At 62.7% G+C, this 14,365-nt stretch overlaps 2 protein-coding genes across 2 annotated transcripts; both read left to right on the top strand.

The window, feature by feature from the left end:
* Nucleotides 1-3,070: 3,070 nt before the first annotated feature.
* On the top strand, nucleotides 3,071-8,261 carry LOC308275044 (complement factor D-like; the record flags this gene model as incomplete). The annotated part of the gene is made up of 7 exons (XM_080713053.1): nucleotides 3,071-3,131; nucleotides 4,067-4,134; nucleotides 5,607-5,703; nucleotides 5,982-6,138; nucleotides 7,277-7,421; nucleotides 7,532-7,810; nucleotides 8,100-8,261. 7 exons carry the CDS (start codon nucleotides 3,071-3,073, stop codon nucleotides 8,259-8,261), a joined length of 969 nt encoding a protein of 322 aa, XP_080569179.1.
* A 2,143-nt stretch (nucleotides 8,262-10,404) lies between these two features.
* LOC308275043 (complement factor D-like) lies at nucleotides 10,405-12,475 on the top strand (the record flags this gene model as incomplete). Its single annotated transcript, XM_080713052.1, has 5 exons — nucleotides 10,405-10,465; nucleotides 10,745-10,901; nucleotides 11,216-11,360; nucleotides 11,470-11,739; nucleotides 12,314-12,475. 5 exons carry the CDS (start codon nucleotides 10,405-10,407, stop codon nucleotides 12,473-12,475), a joined length of 795 nt encoding a protein of 264 aa, XP_080569178.1.
* Between the last annotated feature and the right edge of the window lie 1,890 nt (nucleotides 12,476-14,365).

Here is a 14,365-nt window from a genome sequence, read left to right as displayed (position 1 = left end):
GGTGGGGGTTCCGGGGTCCGGGTGGGGGTCCCGGGGTCCTGCCCGCCCGCCTGACGCCCCCTCCGCAGCTGGCGGAGGACGCCGCGCTGGGCCGCGCCGTGCGCCCCCTGCCCTGGCAGCAGGAGTTCCGCCAGCTGCCGCCCGGGACGCGCTGCGACGTGGCGGGCTGGACCGTGGGGAACGAAGACGGCCGCCGCCCCGACCTCCTGCTGGAGACGCTGCTGCCCTCGCTGTACCTTTCCGGCTGCAACCTGCGCATTCTACATGACGGCGGCCGCGACAGCCAGATATGCCGGCGCCTCCGCCGCCTCAACAGCTGCAGGGTGCGCACCCAGGGAGGGGCGGGGCCGGAGGGCGGAGCCAGAGGGGAGGCCCAGGGAGAGGGCGGGGCCATAGAGGGGCGGAGCCAGAGGGGAGGCCCAGGGAGAGGGCGGGGTCAGGTAGGGGCGGAGCCAGAGGGGAGGCCCAGGGAGAGGGCGGGGCCATAGAGGGGCGGAGCCAGAGGGGAGGCTCCAGGGAAGGGGAAGGAGACGGAGGGGCGGGGCCGGGGGGGAGGGGCGGCCTGGAGGAGAGGCAGAACTCGGGTTGGGGTCCCGGCGGGGTGGCTGTGGGACCCCGGCTGGAGCCCGGAGTGGGCGGGGCCAGCGAGCGGGAGGAGGGGACTGAGAATGAGCCCAGGAGGGAGGGCGGGGCCCGGCACGATGAACAGGCCATGGGCGGAGCCTCGGCAGGATGGACAGGCCATGGGCGGGGCCGGCAAGATGGACGAGCCGTGGGCGGGGCCGGCACTCACGAACCCCCCCGCAGGGCGACTCCGGGAGCCCGCTGGTGTGCGGGGGCGTGCTCGAGGGCGTGGTCACGTCGGGCGGGCGCGTGTGCGGCGACCCCAGGACACCTGGTGTCTACACCCGCGTGTCGAGCTACGCGCCCTGGATCCGGAGCGTGATGGCAGCGGACTGAGCAGGAGCCGGCAGGAGCCGGCGGGGCCCGGGGGCTGGGTTGCATCAATAAAAGCGTTCAGTGCAGCGTCCGGAGCCTTTTTTGGGGGGCGTACGGGGGATGGGGATAGAATCCAGAAGGGTCACTATCTCCAAGCTACATCTGCAGCCCTCTTTTTTTTTTCGGTACTGGGGATGGAACCCAGGGGTATTCTACCTCCGAGCTACACCCCCAGCTTGTTTTTTATTATTTTGAAAGAGGGTCACACTGAGTAGCCGAGGCTGTCTGCGAACCGCGATTCTCCTGTCTCGGCCTCCAAATGCTGGGACTGCAGCCCTATACTCTTTTATTTTTATTTTGAAACGGTCTTGCTGCGTTCATGAGAATCTCGGTAATCGTATTGTTTCAGGCCCCCCCAAATAACAGAGCTACAGGCGTGGGCCACCGTGTCCGGCTGGCTGTCCCCAGTCCTCACCGAGACAGGCTGGGGTGAGCCTTGGTCCAGAGCCCAGCTCTGAGCCTGCGGGTGCCGTGCCCGCCTCGGCCGCACGGCGGCGCCCTCGCGCCCCCCAGGAAGCCAGGGGGCCCCCAACATGGCCGTGGTGCCGCTCTGCTCCCAGGCACTGAGGGCCGCTCTGGGCGGAGGATGCGGGTCCCTGCGGTGGGCGTGGGGCGGCCTGGGGCCTGCGTTGAGCTCAGCTCGCCCCTGGATACAGGAGGGACGGGGCAGAACCCGGCCAGCCGGTGTCCTGCCTCCCACCAACAGCCGAGCCTGGCCACAAAGGGGTGTTGTTGTTGCTAGGGTTGAACCCAGGGACGCTCTGTCTCTGAGCGACACCCCAGCCCTACTTTATTTGGAAACAAGGTCGAATTTGCCAAGCCTGTCCTCGAACCTGCGACTGCCCACTAGGAGAGGCGGCCTCTGCCACCCGCCGCCCCGGCCAGGGCCGCTCCTCTGCCTGGCACCATCAAAGCCCGCTCTGGCCGGGCGCGGGGCGCACGCTGGTCATCCCAGCACTCGGGAGGCTGAGACCGGAAGATCGCGGTTCGCGGCCAGCCTCAGCTACTTTGCGACGCCCTTTGCAACTCTGGGAGACCCTGTTTCAGAATAAAAAATAAACCACAGGGCTGGGGGTGCAGCTCGGAGGTAGAATGCCCCTGGGTTCCATCCCGGCACCACACAAAAAAAGTAAATAAAAAAATTAAAATAAGCTGGGCGTGGTGGCACACACTTGTAATCCTAGTTCTTGGGAGGCTAACACAGGAGGATCGCGCAGGTTTGAAGCCAGCCTCGGCGACTTAGTGAGGCTCTCGGCTACTTAGTGAGACCCTGTTTCCAAATAAAGTATAAAATAGGTCTGGAGCCGGGCGTGATGTGGCAGGGATTGTCATCCCAGCATTCGGGAGGCTGAGACTGGAGGATCGCGGTTCGTGGACAGCCTCAGCTACTACTTAGTGAGGCCCTCTGCAACTCAGTGAGACCGTTTCTAATAAGGAATAAAAAATAGGGCAGGGGGCCGGGCGTGGTGGCACACGCTTGTAATCCCAGCGCTTGGGAGGCGGAGACAGGAGGATCGCGCAGGTTCGAAGCCAGCCGCGTGCGCTGGCTTTGGAGACCCTGTTTCCAAATAAAAATGTAAAAATAGGTCTGGGAGTGTAACCTGATGCAGAAGGGTTTCCAGGAAACCCAGACCTATAAAAAAAAAAAAAAAAAAAGAATGGGTTGTTTACTAGCTGCATCTGGTATTGTGAAATTCAGGCTGGAAGGATGCTCTGTTTTGGGGGGAGGTGGGGATATAGCCTGGGGGGCGCAGACCCCTCCCCGCTTCTTGCCAGTACCCCATTAATGCTGGCCCTGGCTAGCTCCCCGGAGAGACCCGGTCCCCTTGTGGGACCACGAGATGCCGGGGGTCGGGCCAGACGAGAGGCCCAGGGTGGAGGCTCGTGTCCGGGGCGGGACCCCTATTGCGCCAGCCTGTCTGGAGACTTGGGTGCACGCTGGGCGGGCAGCTTCCCCTTCCCCCAGCTGGGCAGCCGCCAGCGCAGTGGGGCTCCAGGGGTGCCGCCCCCTGCACCCCCATAAAAGGGCCCGGGCCAGTGGCCCGGCAGCAGCAGCAGCAGCAGAAGCATGATGGCGGGACCCAGCTTGGCGCGCCTGGTGGCCGCGGTTCTCCTGGGCGCCGCCCTGTGCGGTGAGTGGGTCTGGGGGAGACGGGGCGTCAGCCAGGGTCCCCTCTGCAGACAGGACCCTCCCAACGCCCATCGGGTGGCCAGGAAGGGGGGGCTCTGGAAGCCAAGGGCATCCACAAACCTGAGCCCTTCAGGGTCTGAAGCTGCAGGGGTCTTAGGTGCAGCCTTGGGGTGCACGCTGGGAATCGCTGCCGCAGCCCCACCCCTTCATATACTCTAAAACATTCCCGGCCTCTCTAATGGGCCGGATAGCGGCCTGACCGTCTTCATTAGCATTATCAAAAGCTAGTTGCTTGGTTAATATTTCTGACAATTCCGCGTTATTTATGGTTTTCTGAATAGAATCCTGCAGTCTCCCAATGAAGGAAGTCTACTCTTCAGTGGGTCCTTGTAAAATTTTTGTAAATGGCTCTCCTGTTCCTGTATCAATTTTTTTCCAAGCCAAAATAGCAGCTTCTCGAATCCAATATATATGCTGCGGATGTACATTTTGGATCTGAGCTGCTTGGTCTGACCAAGCCCCAGTTCCAGTGAGTAACCATAAGACAACTGAGCCTGATTCCCCCGAGCCAAGTGATCACGCATAACTTGCTTTGCCTCCTCACTGAGCCACATTTGCCATTGTGAATATTGCTGTCCTGTCAGGACCATCTCTGCTACTGTATAGAAATCATAGGGATCCAGTTCTCTGCCCAAGAGCACAAGAATTCAACGCAGTAATTAGAAACAGGCCCACAAAGCATGCGTGCCTTTTTGAAAGGAGAAATAGCATCAAATTCAAGCCCTCTCCATTCAATTTGCTGCCGCGGACCAGGGTTAAAAGTGACAGGGAAGGTAAAAGCTAAATGAGCAGGGTAGTCTCGAGGTCTGAGAGACATAGATTTAGGCGAGACTGGATTCGTTCTGTGCTCTAAAAGATTTATGCTTTCTGCCACAGGGGCCGAAGGGGGGGCGGGCGTGGGCGCCAAGACGCTCGCTCTGACTTCTTTTCCTGGGCTTTCGGAGGCAAACATTTTGTCCTTTTGTTTTGTGGCTCGATCTAAATCTTCCTTCGACAACTCATATATTTGAAGCGATTTTTCAGTTTCACTCTCTGTGTCTAAAGCCTTGCCGTCAGTTTGTTGAATGGTCATTTTAATTAAAGACTAAGTGACCCGCCACTGAGGGAGGATTTTCTCCCCTTGACAATAGGCTGTCATATTTTTTTTGAACTCTGTCCCATATTTCTTCATCTAAAGTTCCTTCATCAGGAAGCCAAGGATTATATTCTGCGGCTAAATCATAACAATTTTGCAACTCTTCTTGTGATACCTTTATCTTATATTGCTTTAAAAGATAATGTGCTAATTTTGTAAAAGGATCCTTACTTACTTGATTTCCCATAGCTGCTTACCTCTTTCTGCAGCGGCCTCCTCCCTCTTCTCTTTGGGGCTCCTTCAAGTCCCTGTTTGCGGGCGCCACGAGTGGGGATTCTTCCCCGGGACTTGGGAGGGAGAGACCTGAAATGAAGACATGGACAGTCGTCTCTTGGACCACTGACAACTTTATTCTCTAGAACTAAGTTTTTATACTTTTTCCCCTGCACCAAAACCACAACTTCAAAAGAAAGAAAAACATCAAAGTACAATCTCAAACACAATGCAGAATGATTGATGTAAGACATACGTCATATGCTTGTGGAATACAATCATGGAGGGAAATTTTTTTTTTGGGGGGGTCTGGGGATGGAACCCAGAGGCATTTGAACTCCGAGCTACACCCCCTGCCCAATTTTTTATTCTTTATTCTTGAAACAGGGTCTCACTAAGTTGCGAAAGGCCTCACTAAGTAGCTGAGGCTGTCCGCGAACTGCGATCCTCCGGTCTCGGCCTCCCGAATGCTGGGATTACAAGCGTGCGCCACCACGCCGGGCTTGGAGGGAAAATTAAAAAACAAGAAGAAACCAAGAGGCCTGGTTAAAGATTATTAAGAGCATGATTGCAGCCAGTTTCCGCTCTCACCGGTGGGTCGGGGGTGAGAAATTCCGGAAAGACCAGAAGTCACCCAGAGTCTCGGAAAGCTTGACCTTTCACCAAACTGCCTTAACTCCTTTGGAACCTTTCCTTCCTCAGGTTTCTTCCGTGTCCTCCATCACCCTGTTTTGGGGGGAGATGGGGATATAGCCTGGGGGGCGCAGGCCCCTCTCCGCTTCTTCTCAGCACGGGGGCTGCCCCCCATTAAAGCTGGCCCTGGCTAGCTCCCCGGAGAGACCGGGTCCCCTTGTGGGACCACGAGAGGCGGGGTGTGGGGTGACTGGGGGGGGGCACAGCCAGAGGAGAGGCCCCAGGGAGGAGGCACGTGGCCTGGGCGGGACCCCTCTTGTGCCAGCCTGTCAGGAGACTTGGTGCAGGCTGGGCGGGCAGCTTCCCCTTCCCCCAGCTGGGCAGCGGCCAGCGCAGTGGGGCTCCAGGGGTGCCGCCCCTGCACCCCCATAAAAGGGCCCGGGCCAGTGGCCCAGCAGCAGCAGCAGCATGATGGCGGGACCCAGCTTGGCGCGCCTGGTGGCCGCGGTTCTCCTGGGCGCCGCCCTGTGCGGTGAGTGGGTCTGGGGGTGACGGGGCGTCAGCCAGGGTCCCCTCTGCAGACAGCACCCTCCCAACGCCCATCGGTGGCCAGAAGGGGGGGCTCTGGAAGCCAAGGGCATCCACAAACCTGAGCCCTTCAGGGTCTGAAACTGCAGGGGTCTTAGGTGCAGCCTTGGGGTGCACGCTGGGAATCGCTGCCGCAGCCCCACCCCTGCGCCCTGGCCCTGGGGAGCTCACTCCGGGTGGGGAGGGGGCTCCCCCGGTGCTCGCTCACCCCCCGCCCCGCAGCGGCCCAGCCCGGCGTCGGGACCCTGGACGTTCGGGAGGCGCAGCCGCTCGCGCGGCCCTACATGGCGTCGGTGCAGGTGAACGGCACGCACCGCTGCGGCGGCGCCCTGCTGAGCGCGAAGTGGGTGCTGAGCGCCGCGCACTGCTTGGACGAGGGGTGAGTGTCCGTGGGGGGTGGACGGCGGGTGAGTGTCCGTGGGGGGGTGGACGGCGGGTGAGTGTCCATGGGGGGGATTGAAGGAGGGTGAATGTCCTTGGGTGGTGGACGGCGGGTGAGTGTCCGTGGGGGGGTTGGACGGAGGGTGAGTGTCTGTTGGGGGGTGGACGGCGGGTGAGTGTCCGTGGGGGGTTGGACGGCGGGTGAGTGTCCGTGGAGGGGTGGACGGCGGGTGAGTGTCTGTGGAGGGGTGGGACGACGGGTGAGTGTCCGTGGGGGGTTTGGACGGAGGGTGAATGTCCGTGGGTGGTGGACGGCGGGTGAGTGTCCGTGGGGGGTTGGACGGCGGGTGAGTGTCCGTGGGGGGGTGGACGGCGGGTGAGTGTCCGTGGGGGGGTGGACGGCGGGTGAGTGTCCGTGGGGGGGTGGACGGCGGGTGAGTGTCCGTGGGGGGGTGGGACGACGGGTGAGTGTCCGTGGGGGGGTTGGACGGAGGGTGAATGTCCGTGGGTGGTGGACGGCGGGTGAGTGTCCGTGGGGGAGTTGGAAGGAGGGTGAGTGTCCGTGGGGGGGTTGGACGGCGGGTGAGTGTCCGTGGGGGTTTGGACGGCGGGTGAGTGTCCGTGGGGGTGTGGGACGGCGGGTGAGTGTCCGTGGGGGGGTTGGACGGAGGGTGAGTGTCTGTTGGGGGGTGGACGGCGGGCGAGTGTCCGTGGGGGGTTGGACGGCGGGTGAGTGTCCGTGGGGGTTTGGACGGAGGGTGAATGTCCGTGGGTGGTGGACGGCGGGTGAGTGTCCGTGGGGGGTTGGACGGCGGGTGAGTGTCCGTGGGGGGGTGGACGGCGGGTGAGTGTCCGTGGGGGGGTGGACGGCGGGTGAGTGTCCGTGGGGGGGTGGGACGACGGGTGAGTGTCCGTGGGGGGGTTGGACGGAGGGTGAATGTCCGTGGGTGGTGGACGGCGGGTGAGTGTCCGTGGGGGAGTTGGACGGAGGGTGAGTGTCCGTGGGGGGGTTGGACTGCGGGTGAGTGTCCGTGGGGGTTTGGACGGAGGGTGAGTGTCCGTGGGGGTGTGGGACGGCGGGTGAGTGTCCGTGGGGGTTCGGCGGCCCGGCCCCGACTGACCGCGGACCCCCCCAGCGCCCCCGAGCTGCCGCAGGTGCTGCTGGGCGCGCACTCGCTGTCGGAGCCCGAGCCCTCCAAGCGCCTGTACGACGTGTCCCGCGCCGTGCGCCACCCCTACAGGCGCCCCGGCTCCCTGGAGCACGATCTGATCCTGCTGCAGGTGGGCGCGGGCTCGGGGAGGGGTCCCAGGGGCCAGGTGGGGGTCCAGGGGGCGGGAGGGAGCCGGGGGTCCGCGGTCCCGCCCCATCCCGCCTGTTGCCCCCTCCGCAGCTGGCGGAGGACGCCGCGCTGGGCCGCGCCGTGCGCCCCCTGCCCTGGCAGCAAGAGTTCCGCCAGCTGCCGCCCGGGACGCTCTGCGACGTGTTGGGCTTTGACGTGAGGACCCCCGCTGGCAGTGGTCCCGGCAGCCTGCTGCGGGAGGTGCTGCCCGTGCTTATAAGCACCGGCTGCAACGCGCGCGCCCTGAACGAGGGCGGCTTAGACGCCATCACCGAGCGCCAGATATGCACAGACCTCCGCCGCCTCGACAGATGCAGTGGGCGGGCCCTGGTAGGAGGGCCCAGGGAGGGGCGGGGCCAGGGAGGGGCGGGGCCAGAGGGGAGGCCCAAGCGAAGGGGGAGGAGACGGAGGGCGGGGCCGGGAGGAAGGGGCGGCCTGGAGGAGAGGCTGAACTCGGGCCGGGTCCTGGCGGGGAGGCTGTGGGACCCCGAACTGGAGCCCAGAGTGGGCGGGGCCAGCGAGCGGGAGGAGGGGCTGAGAATGAGCCCAGTAGGGAGGGCGGGGCCCGGCAGGATGGACAGGCCGAGGGCGGGGCCGGCACTCACGAACCCCCCCGCAGGGCGACTCCGGGAGCCCGCTGGTGTGCGGGGGCGTGCTCGAGGGCGTGGTCACGTCGAGGGGGCACTTGTGCGGCGACCCCAGCGGACCTGGCATCTCCACCCGCGTGTCGAGCTACGCGCCCTGGATCCGGAGCGTGCTGGAGGACGGCGCGGGGAACTGAGCAGGAGCCGGCGGGGCCCGGGGGCTGGGGTGGCATCAATAAAAGCGTTCAGTGCAGCGTCCGGAGCCTTTTTTGGGGGGCGCTGGGGAAATTAGGGATTGAATCCAGAAGGGTCACTATCTCCAAGCTACATCTGCAGCCCTCTTTTTCTTGGGGGGGGTACTGGGAATGGAACCCAGGGGCATTCTACCTCCGAGCTACACGCCTAGCTCGGTTTCTATTATTTTGAAACAGGGTCTCACTGAGTAGCTGAGGCTGGCTTTGAACCTGCGATCCTCCTGTCTCAAGCGCGGGGATTACAAGCGCGCGCCACCACCCCTAACTGCAGCCCTATTTTCTTTTATTTTTATTTTGTAACGGTCTTGCTGCGTTCATGACAATCTCACCTACTGCTGAGACTGGACTCGAGCCTGTGATGGTCTTGTTTCAGCCCCCAAATAACAGAGCTACAGGCGTGGGCCACCGTGTCCGGCTGGCTGTCCCCAGTCGTGGTGGCACACACTTGTAATCCTAGTTCTTGGGAGGCTGAGACAGGAGGATCGCGCAGGTTCGAAGCCAGCCTCGGCGACTTAGTGAGGCTCTCAGCAACTGAGTGAGACCCTGTTTCCAAATAAAGTATGAAATAGGCCTGGAGCCGGGCGTGGTGGCGCACGCTTGTCATCCCAGCATTCGGGAGGCTGAGACTGGAGGATCGCGGTTCGTGGACAGCCTCAGCTACTACTTAGTGAGGCCTCTGCAACTCAGTGAGACTGTTCCAAATGAGGAATAAAAAATAGGGCTGGGGGTGTAGCTCGGACGTCAAATGCCCCTGGGTTCCATCCCCAGACCTGAAAAAAAAAAAAAAAAGTCTGGGGAGTGTAGCCTGGAGGTAGAAAAGCCCCTGGGTTCTGGGTGGGTGTGGCTCAGAGGTAGACTGGGTTCAATCTGCAGGACCACGCAAAATTAAAAAAAGATGGGGATGTTTATAGCTGCACCTGGTATTGTGAAATTCAGGCTGGAAAGACGTCCTGTATGGGGATTCCTCCCCGGGACTTGGGAGGGAGAGACCTGAAATGAAGACTCGGACAGTCGTCTCTTGGACCACTGACAACTTTATTCTCTAGAACTAAGTTTTTATACTTTTTTCCTCTGCACCAAAACCACAACTTCAACAGAAAGAAAAACATCAAGGTACAATCTCAAACACAATGCAGAATGATTGATGTAGAATATATGTCATATGCTTGCAGAATACAATCATGGAGGGATTTTTTTTTTTTTTTTTGCGGGTCTGGGGATGGAACCCAGAGGCATTTGAACTCCGAGCTACACCCCCTGCCCAATTTTTTATTCTTTATTCTTGAAACAGGGTCTCACTAAGTTGCGAAAGGCCTCACTAAGTAGCTGAGGCTGTCCGCGAACAGCGATCCTCCAGTCTCAGTCTCCCGAATGCTGGGATTACAAGCGTGCGCCACCACGCCGGGCTTGGAGGGAAAATTAAAAAACAAGAAGAAAGTATGAGGCCTGGTTAAAGATTATTAAGAGCATGATTGCAGCCAGTTCCCGCTCTCACCGGTGGGTCGGGGGTGAGAAATTCCGGAAAGACCAGAAGTCACCCAGAGTCTCGGAAAGCTTGACCTTTCACCAAACTGCCTTAACTCCTTTGGAACCTTTCTTTCTTCAGGTTTCTTCCGTGTCCTCCATCACCCTGTTGTGGGGGGAGATGGGGATATAGCCTGGGGGGCGCAGGCCCCTCTCCGCTTCTTCCCAGCACCGGGGGCTGCCCCCCATTAAAGCTGGCCCTGGCTAGCTCCCCGGAGAGACCCGGTCCCCTTGTGGGACCACGAGAGGCGGGGTGTGGGGTGGCTGGGCGGGGGTGGGGCGTGGGGGGGTGGGAGGGTGGGGGTGGTGGTGGTGGTGGTGGGGTGGGGGGGCGGCGCAGCCAGAGTAGAGGCCCAGGGAGGAGGCGCGGGCGGAGCTGGACCCCCCTCTTGCGCCAGCCTGTCAGGAGACTTGGTGCAGGCTGGGCGGGCAGCTTCCCCTTCCCCCAGCTGGGCAGCCGCCAGCGCAGTGGGCTCCAGGGGTGCCGCCCCCTGCACCCCCATAAAAGGGCCCGGGCCAGTGGCCCGGCAGCAGCAGCAGCAGCAGCAGCAGCAGCAGCATGATGGCGCGACCCAGATTGGCGCGCCTGGTGGCCGCGGTTCTCCTGGGCGCCGCCCTGTGCGGTGAGTGGGTCTGGGGGAGACGGGGCGTCAGCCAGGGTCCCCTCTGCAGACAGCACCCTCCCAACGCCCATCGGTGGCCAGGAAGGGGGGGCTCTGGAAGCCAAGGGCATCCACAAACCTGAGCCCTTCAGGGTCTGAAGCTGCAGGGGTCTTAGGTGCAGCCTTGGGGTGCACGCTGGGAGTCGCTGCCGCAGCCCCACCCCTGCGCCCTGGCCCTGGGGCGCTCACTCCGGGTGGGGAGGGGGCTCCCCCGGTGCTCGCTCACCCCCCGCCCCGCAGCGGCCCAGTCCGGCGTCGGGACCCTGGACGTTCGGGAGGCCCACCCGCACGCGCGGCCCTACATGGCGTCGGTGCAGGTGAACGGCACGCACCGCTGCGGCGGCGCCCTGCTGAGCGCGAAGTGGGTGCTGAGCGCCGCGCACTGCCTGGACGGCGGGTGAGTGTCCGTGGGGGGTGGACGGCGGGTGAGTGTCCGTGGGGGGTGGAAGGAGGGTGATTGTCCGTGGGGGGTGGACGACGGGTGAGTGTCCGTGGGGGGTGGACGGTGGGTGAGTGTCCATGGGGGTGCTGGACGGCGGGTGAGTGTCCGTGGGGGGGTGGACGGCAGGTGAGTGTCCGTGGGGGGGTGGACGGCAGGTGAGTGTCCGTGGGGGGGTGGACGGCGGGTGAGTGTCCGTGGGGGGGTGGACGGCGGGTGAGTGTCCGTGGGGGGGTCGGCCCCCGGCCCCGGCTGACCGCGGACCCCCCCAGCGCCCCCGAGCAGCCGCAGGTGCTGCTGGGCGCGCACTCGCTGTCGGAGCCCGAGCCCTCCATGCGCCTGTACGACGTGTCCCGCGCCGTGCGCTACCCCTACAGCCGCCCCGGCTCCCTGGAGAACGACCTGATCTTGCTGCAGGTGGGCGCGGGCCCGGGGCAGGGTGGAGGTCCCTGGGGCAGGGTGGGGGTCCCGGGGGCCGGGTGGGGGTCCGGGGTCCCGCCCCGCCCGCCTGACGCCCCCTCCGCAGCTGGCGGAGGAGGCCGCGCTGGGCCGCGCCGTGCGCCCCCTACCCTGGCAGCAGGAGGACCGCGAGCTGCCGCCCGGGACGCGCTGCGACATGGCGGGCTGGACCGTGGGGACCCCCGCCGGCCGCCTCCCCGACCGCCTGCTGGAGGCGGTTTTGCCCGCGCTGATCCGCTCCACCTGCAACCTGCGCGCCCTGAACGATGGCCGCGGCTTAGTCGGCGTCACCGAGCGCCAGATATGCACGGAGAGCCGCCGCCGGGACAGATGCAGGGTGCGGGCCCAGGGAGGGGAGGGACAGAGGGGCGGGGCCAGAGGAGAGGCCAGGGCGGAGGGGCGGGGCCGGGGAGGGGCGGGGCTAGAGAAGCCCCAGGGAAGAGGGAGGAGGCGGAGGGGCGGGGCCGGGGAGGGAGGGGGCGGCCTGGAGGAGAGGCAGAACTCGGGCGGGGTCCTGTCTGTGGGACCCGGGGCTGGAGCAGAGAGAGGGCGGGCCAGCGAGCGGGAGGAGGGGACTGAGAATGGCCCGAGCCCAGGAGGGAGGGAGGAGCCCGGCAGGATGGACAGGCCGAGGGCGGGGCCTCGGCAGGATGGACAGGACGAGGGCGGGGCCTCAGCAAGATGGACAGGGCGAGGGCGGGGCCTCGGCAGGATGGACAGGCCATGGGCGGGGCCTCGGCAGGATGGACAGGCCGAGGGCGGCGCCTCGGCAGGATGGACAGGACGAGGGCGGGGCCTCAGCAAGATGGACAGGCCGAGGGCGGGGCCTCGGCAGGATGGACAGGCGAGGGCGGGGCCTCGGCAGGATGGACAGGCGAGGGCGGGGCCAGCACTCACGAACCCCCCCGCAGGGCGACTCGGGGAGCCCGCTGGTGTGCGGCGGCGTGCTCGAGGGCGTGTTCTCCTCGAGCGGGCCTTTGTGCGGCGACCCCAGGGGACCTGGCATCTCCACCCGCGTGTCGAGCTACGCGCCCTGGATCCGGAGCGTGCTGGAGGACGGCGCGGGGAACTGAGCAGGAGCCGGCGGGGCCCGGGGGCTGGGGTGGCATCAATAAAAGCGTTCAGTGCAGCGTCCGGAGCCTTTTTTGGGGGGGCTCAGGGGAGATCGGGGATTGAATCCAGAAGGGTCACTATCTCCAAGCTACATCTGCAGCCCCCCCCCCCTTTTTTTGGGGGTACTGGGATGGAACCCAGGGGGTTTCTACCTCCGAGCTACACCCCCAGCTCGGTTTTTATTATTTTGAAACAGGGTGTCACTGAGTAGCCGAGGCTGTCTGCGAACCGCGATTCTCCTGTCTCGGCCTCCCAAATGCTAGGACTGTAGTCCTATTTTCTTTTTTTTTATTTTGTTAAGGTCTTGCTGCGTTCATGAGACTCTCACCACTTGCTAAGACTGGCCTCGAGCCTGTGATCGCCTTGTTTCAGCCCCCAAATAACAGAGCTACAGGCGTGGGCCACCGTGTCCGGCTGGCTGTCCCCAGTCCTCACCGAGACAGGCTGGGGTGAGCCTTGGTCCAGAGCCCAGCTCTGAGCCTGCGGGTGCCGTGCCCGCCTCGGCCGCACGGCGGCGCCCTCGCGCCCCCCAGGAAGCCAGGGGGCCCCCAACATGGCCGTGGTGCCGCTCTGCTCCCAGGCACTGAGGGCCGCTCTGGGCGGAGGATGCGGGTCCCTGCGGTGGGCTTGGGGCGGCCTGGGGCCTGCGTTGAGCTCAGCTCGCCCCTGGATACAGGAGGGACGGGGCAGAACCCGGCCAGCCGGTGTCCTGCCTCCTACCAACAGCCGAGCCTGGCCACAAAGGGGTGTTGTTGTTGCTAGGGTTGAACCCAGGGACGCTCTGTCTCTGAGCGACACCCCAGCCCTACTTTATTTGGAAACAAGGTCGAATTTGCCAAGCCTGTCCTCGAACCTGCGACTGCCCACTAGGAGAGGTGGCCTCTGCCACCCGCCGCCCCGGCCAGGGCCGCTCCTCTGCCTGGCACCATCAAAGCCCGCTCTGGCCGGGCGCGGGGCGCATGCTGGTCATCCCAGCACTCGGGAGGCTGAGACCGGAGGATTGGGGTTCGCGGCCAGCCTCAGCTACTTTGCGACGCCCTTTGCAACTCTGGGAGACCCTGTTTCAGAATAAAAAATAAACCACAGGGCTGGGGGTGCAGCTCGGAGGTAGAATGCCCCTGGGTTCCATCCCGGCACCACACAAAAAAAGTAAATAAAAAAATTAAAATAAGCTGGGCGTGGTGGCACACACTTGTAATCCTAGTTCTTGGGAGGCTAAAACCAGAGGATCACAGAGGTTTGAAGCCAGCCTCGGCGACTTAGTGAGGCTCTCGGCTACTTAGTGAGACCCTGTTTCCAAATAAAGTATAAAATAGGCCTGGAGCCGGGCGTGGTGGCGCACGCTTGTCATCCCAGCATTCGGGAGGCTGAGACTGGAGGATCGCGGTTCGTGGACAGCCTCAGCTACTACTTAGTGAGGCCTCTGCAACTCAGTGAGACCGTTTCAAATAAGGAATAAAAAATAGGGCAGGGGGTGTAGCTTGGAGGTCAAATGCCCCTGGGTTCCATCCCCAGACATCCCCCCCCAAAAAAAAAGGCTTGGGAGTGTTAGCCTGGAGGTAGAAAAGCCCCTGGGTTCCATCCCCAGTACCACCAATAATAATAATAATAATAATAAATAAAAATAAAAATAAAAAAATAAAAATAAAAAAATAAATAAATAAACATCGTTAATATTGGATAAATTGCTATAATACTAGATGTGAACCACTAAGCCAAGCATGGGAAGGAGGGATGGGGAGGGAACGAGTGGGGATCGGGTAGGGGCTAACTGGGCGATGTGTGCATGTATGTTTACAAAAGTAATTTCTTTATATCATTATGATGTATGAATACAGTGCACCAAAACA

The sequence above is a fragment of the Muscardinus avellanarius genome (genome assembly GCF_963383645.1).
Source record: "Muscardinus avellanarius genome assembly, chromosome: 16".
In the NCBI taxonomy this organism is placed as follows: Eukaryota; Metazoa; Chordata; class Mammalia; order Rodentia; family Gliridae; genus Muscardinus; species Muscardinus avellanarius.
This window is presented reverse-complemented; position numbering and strand designations above follow the sequence as displayed.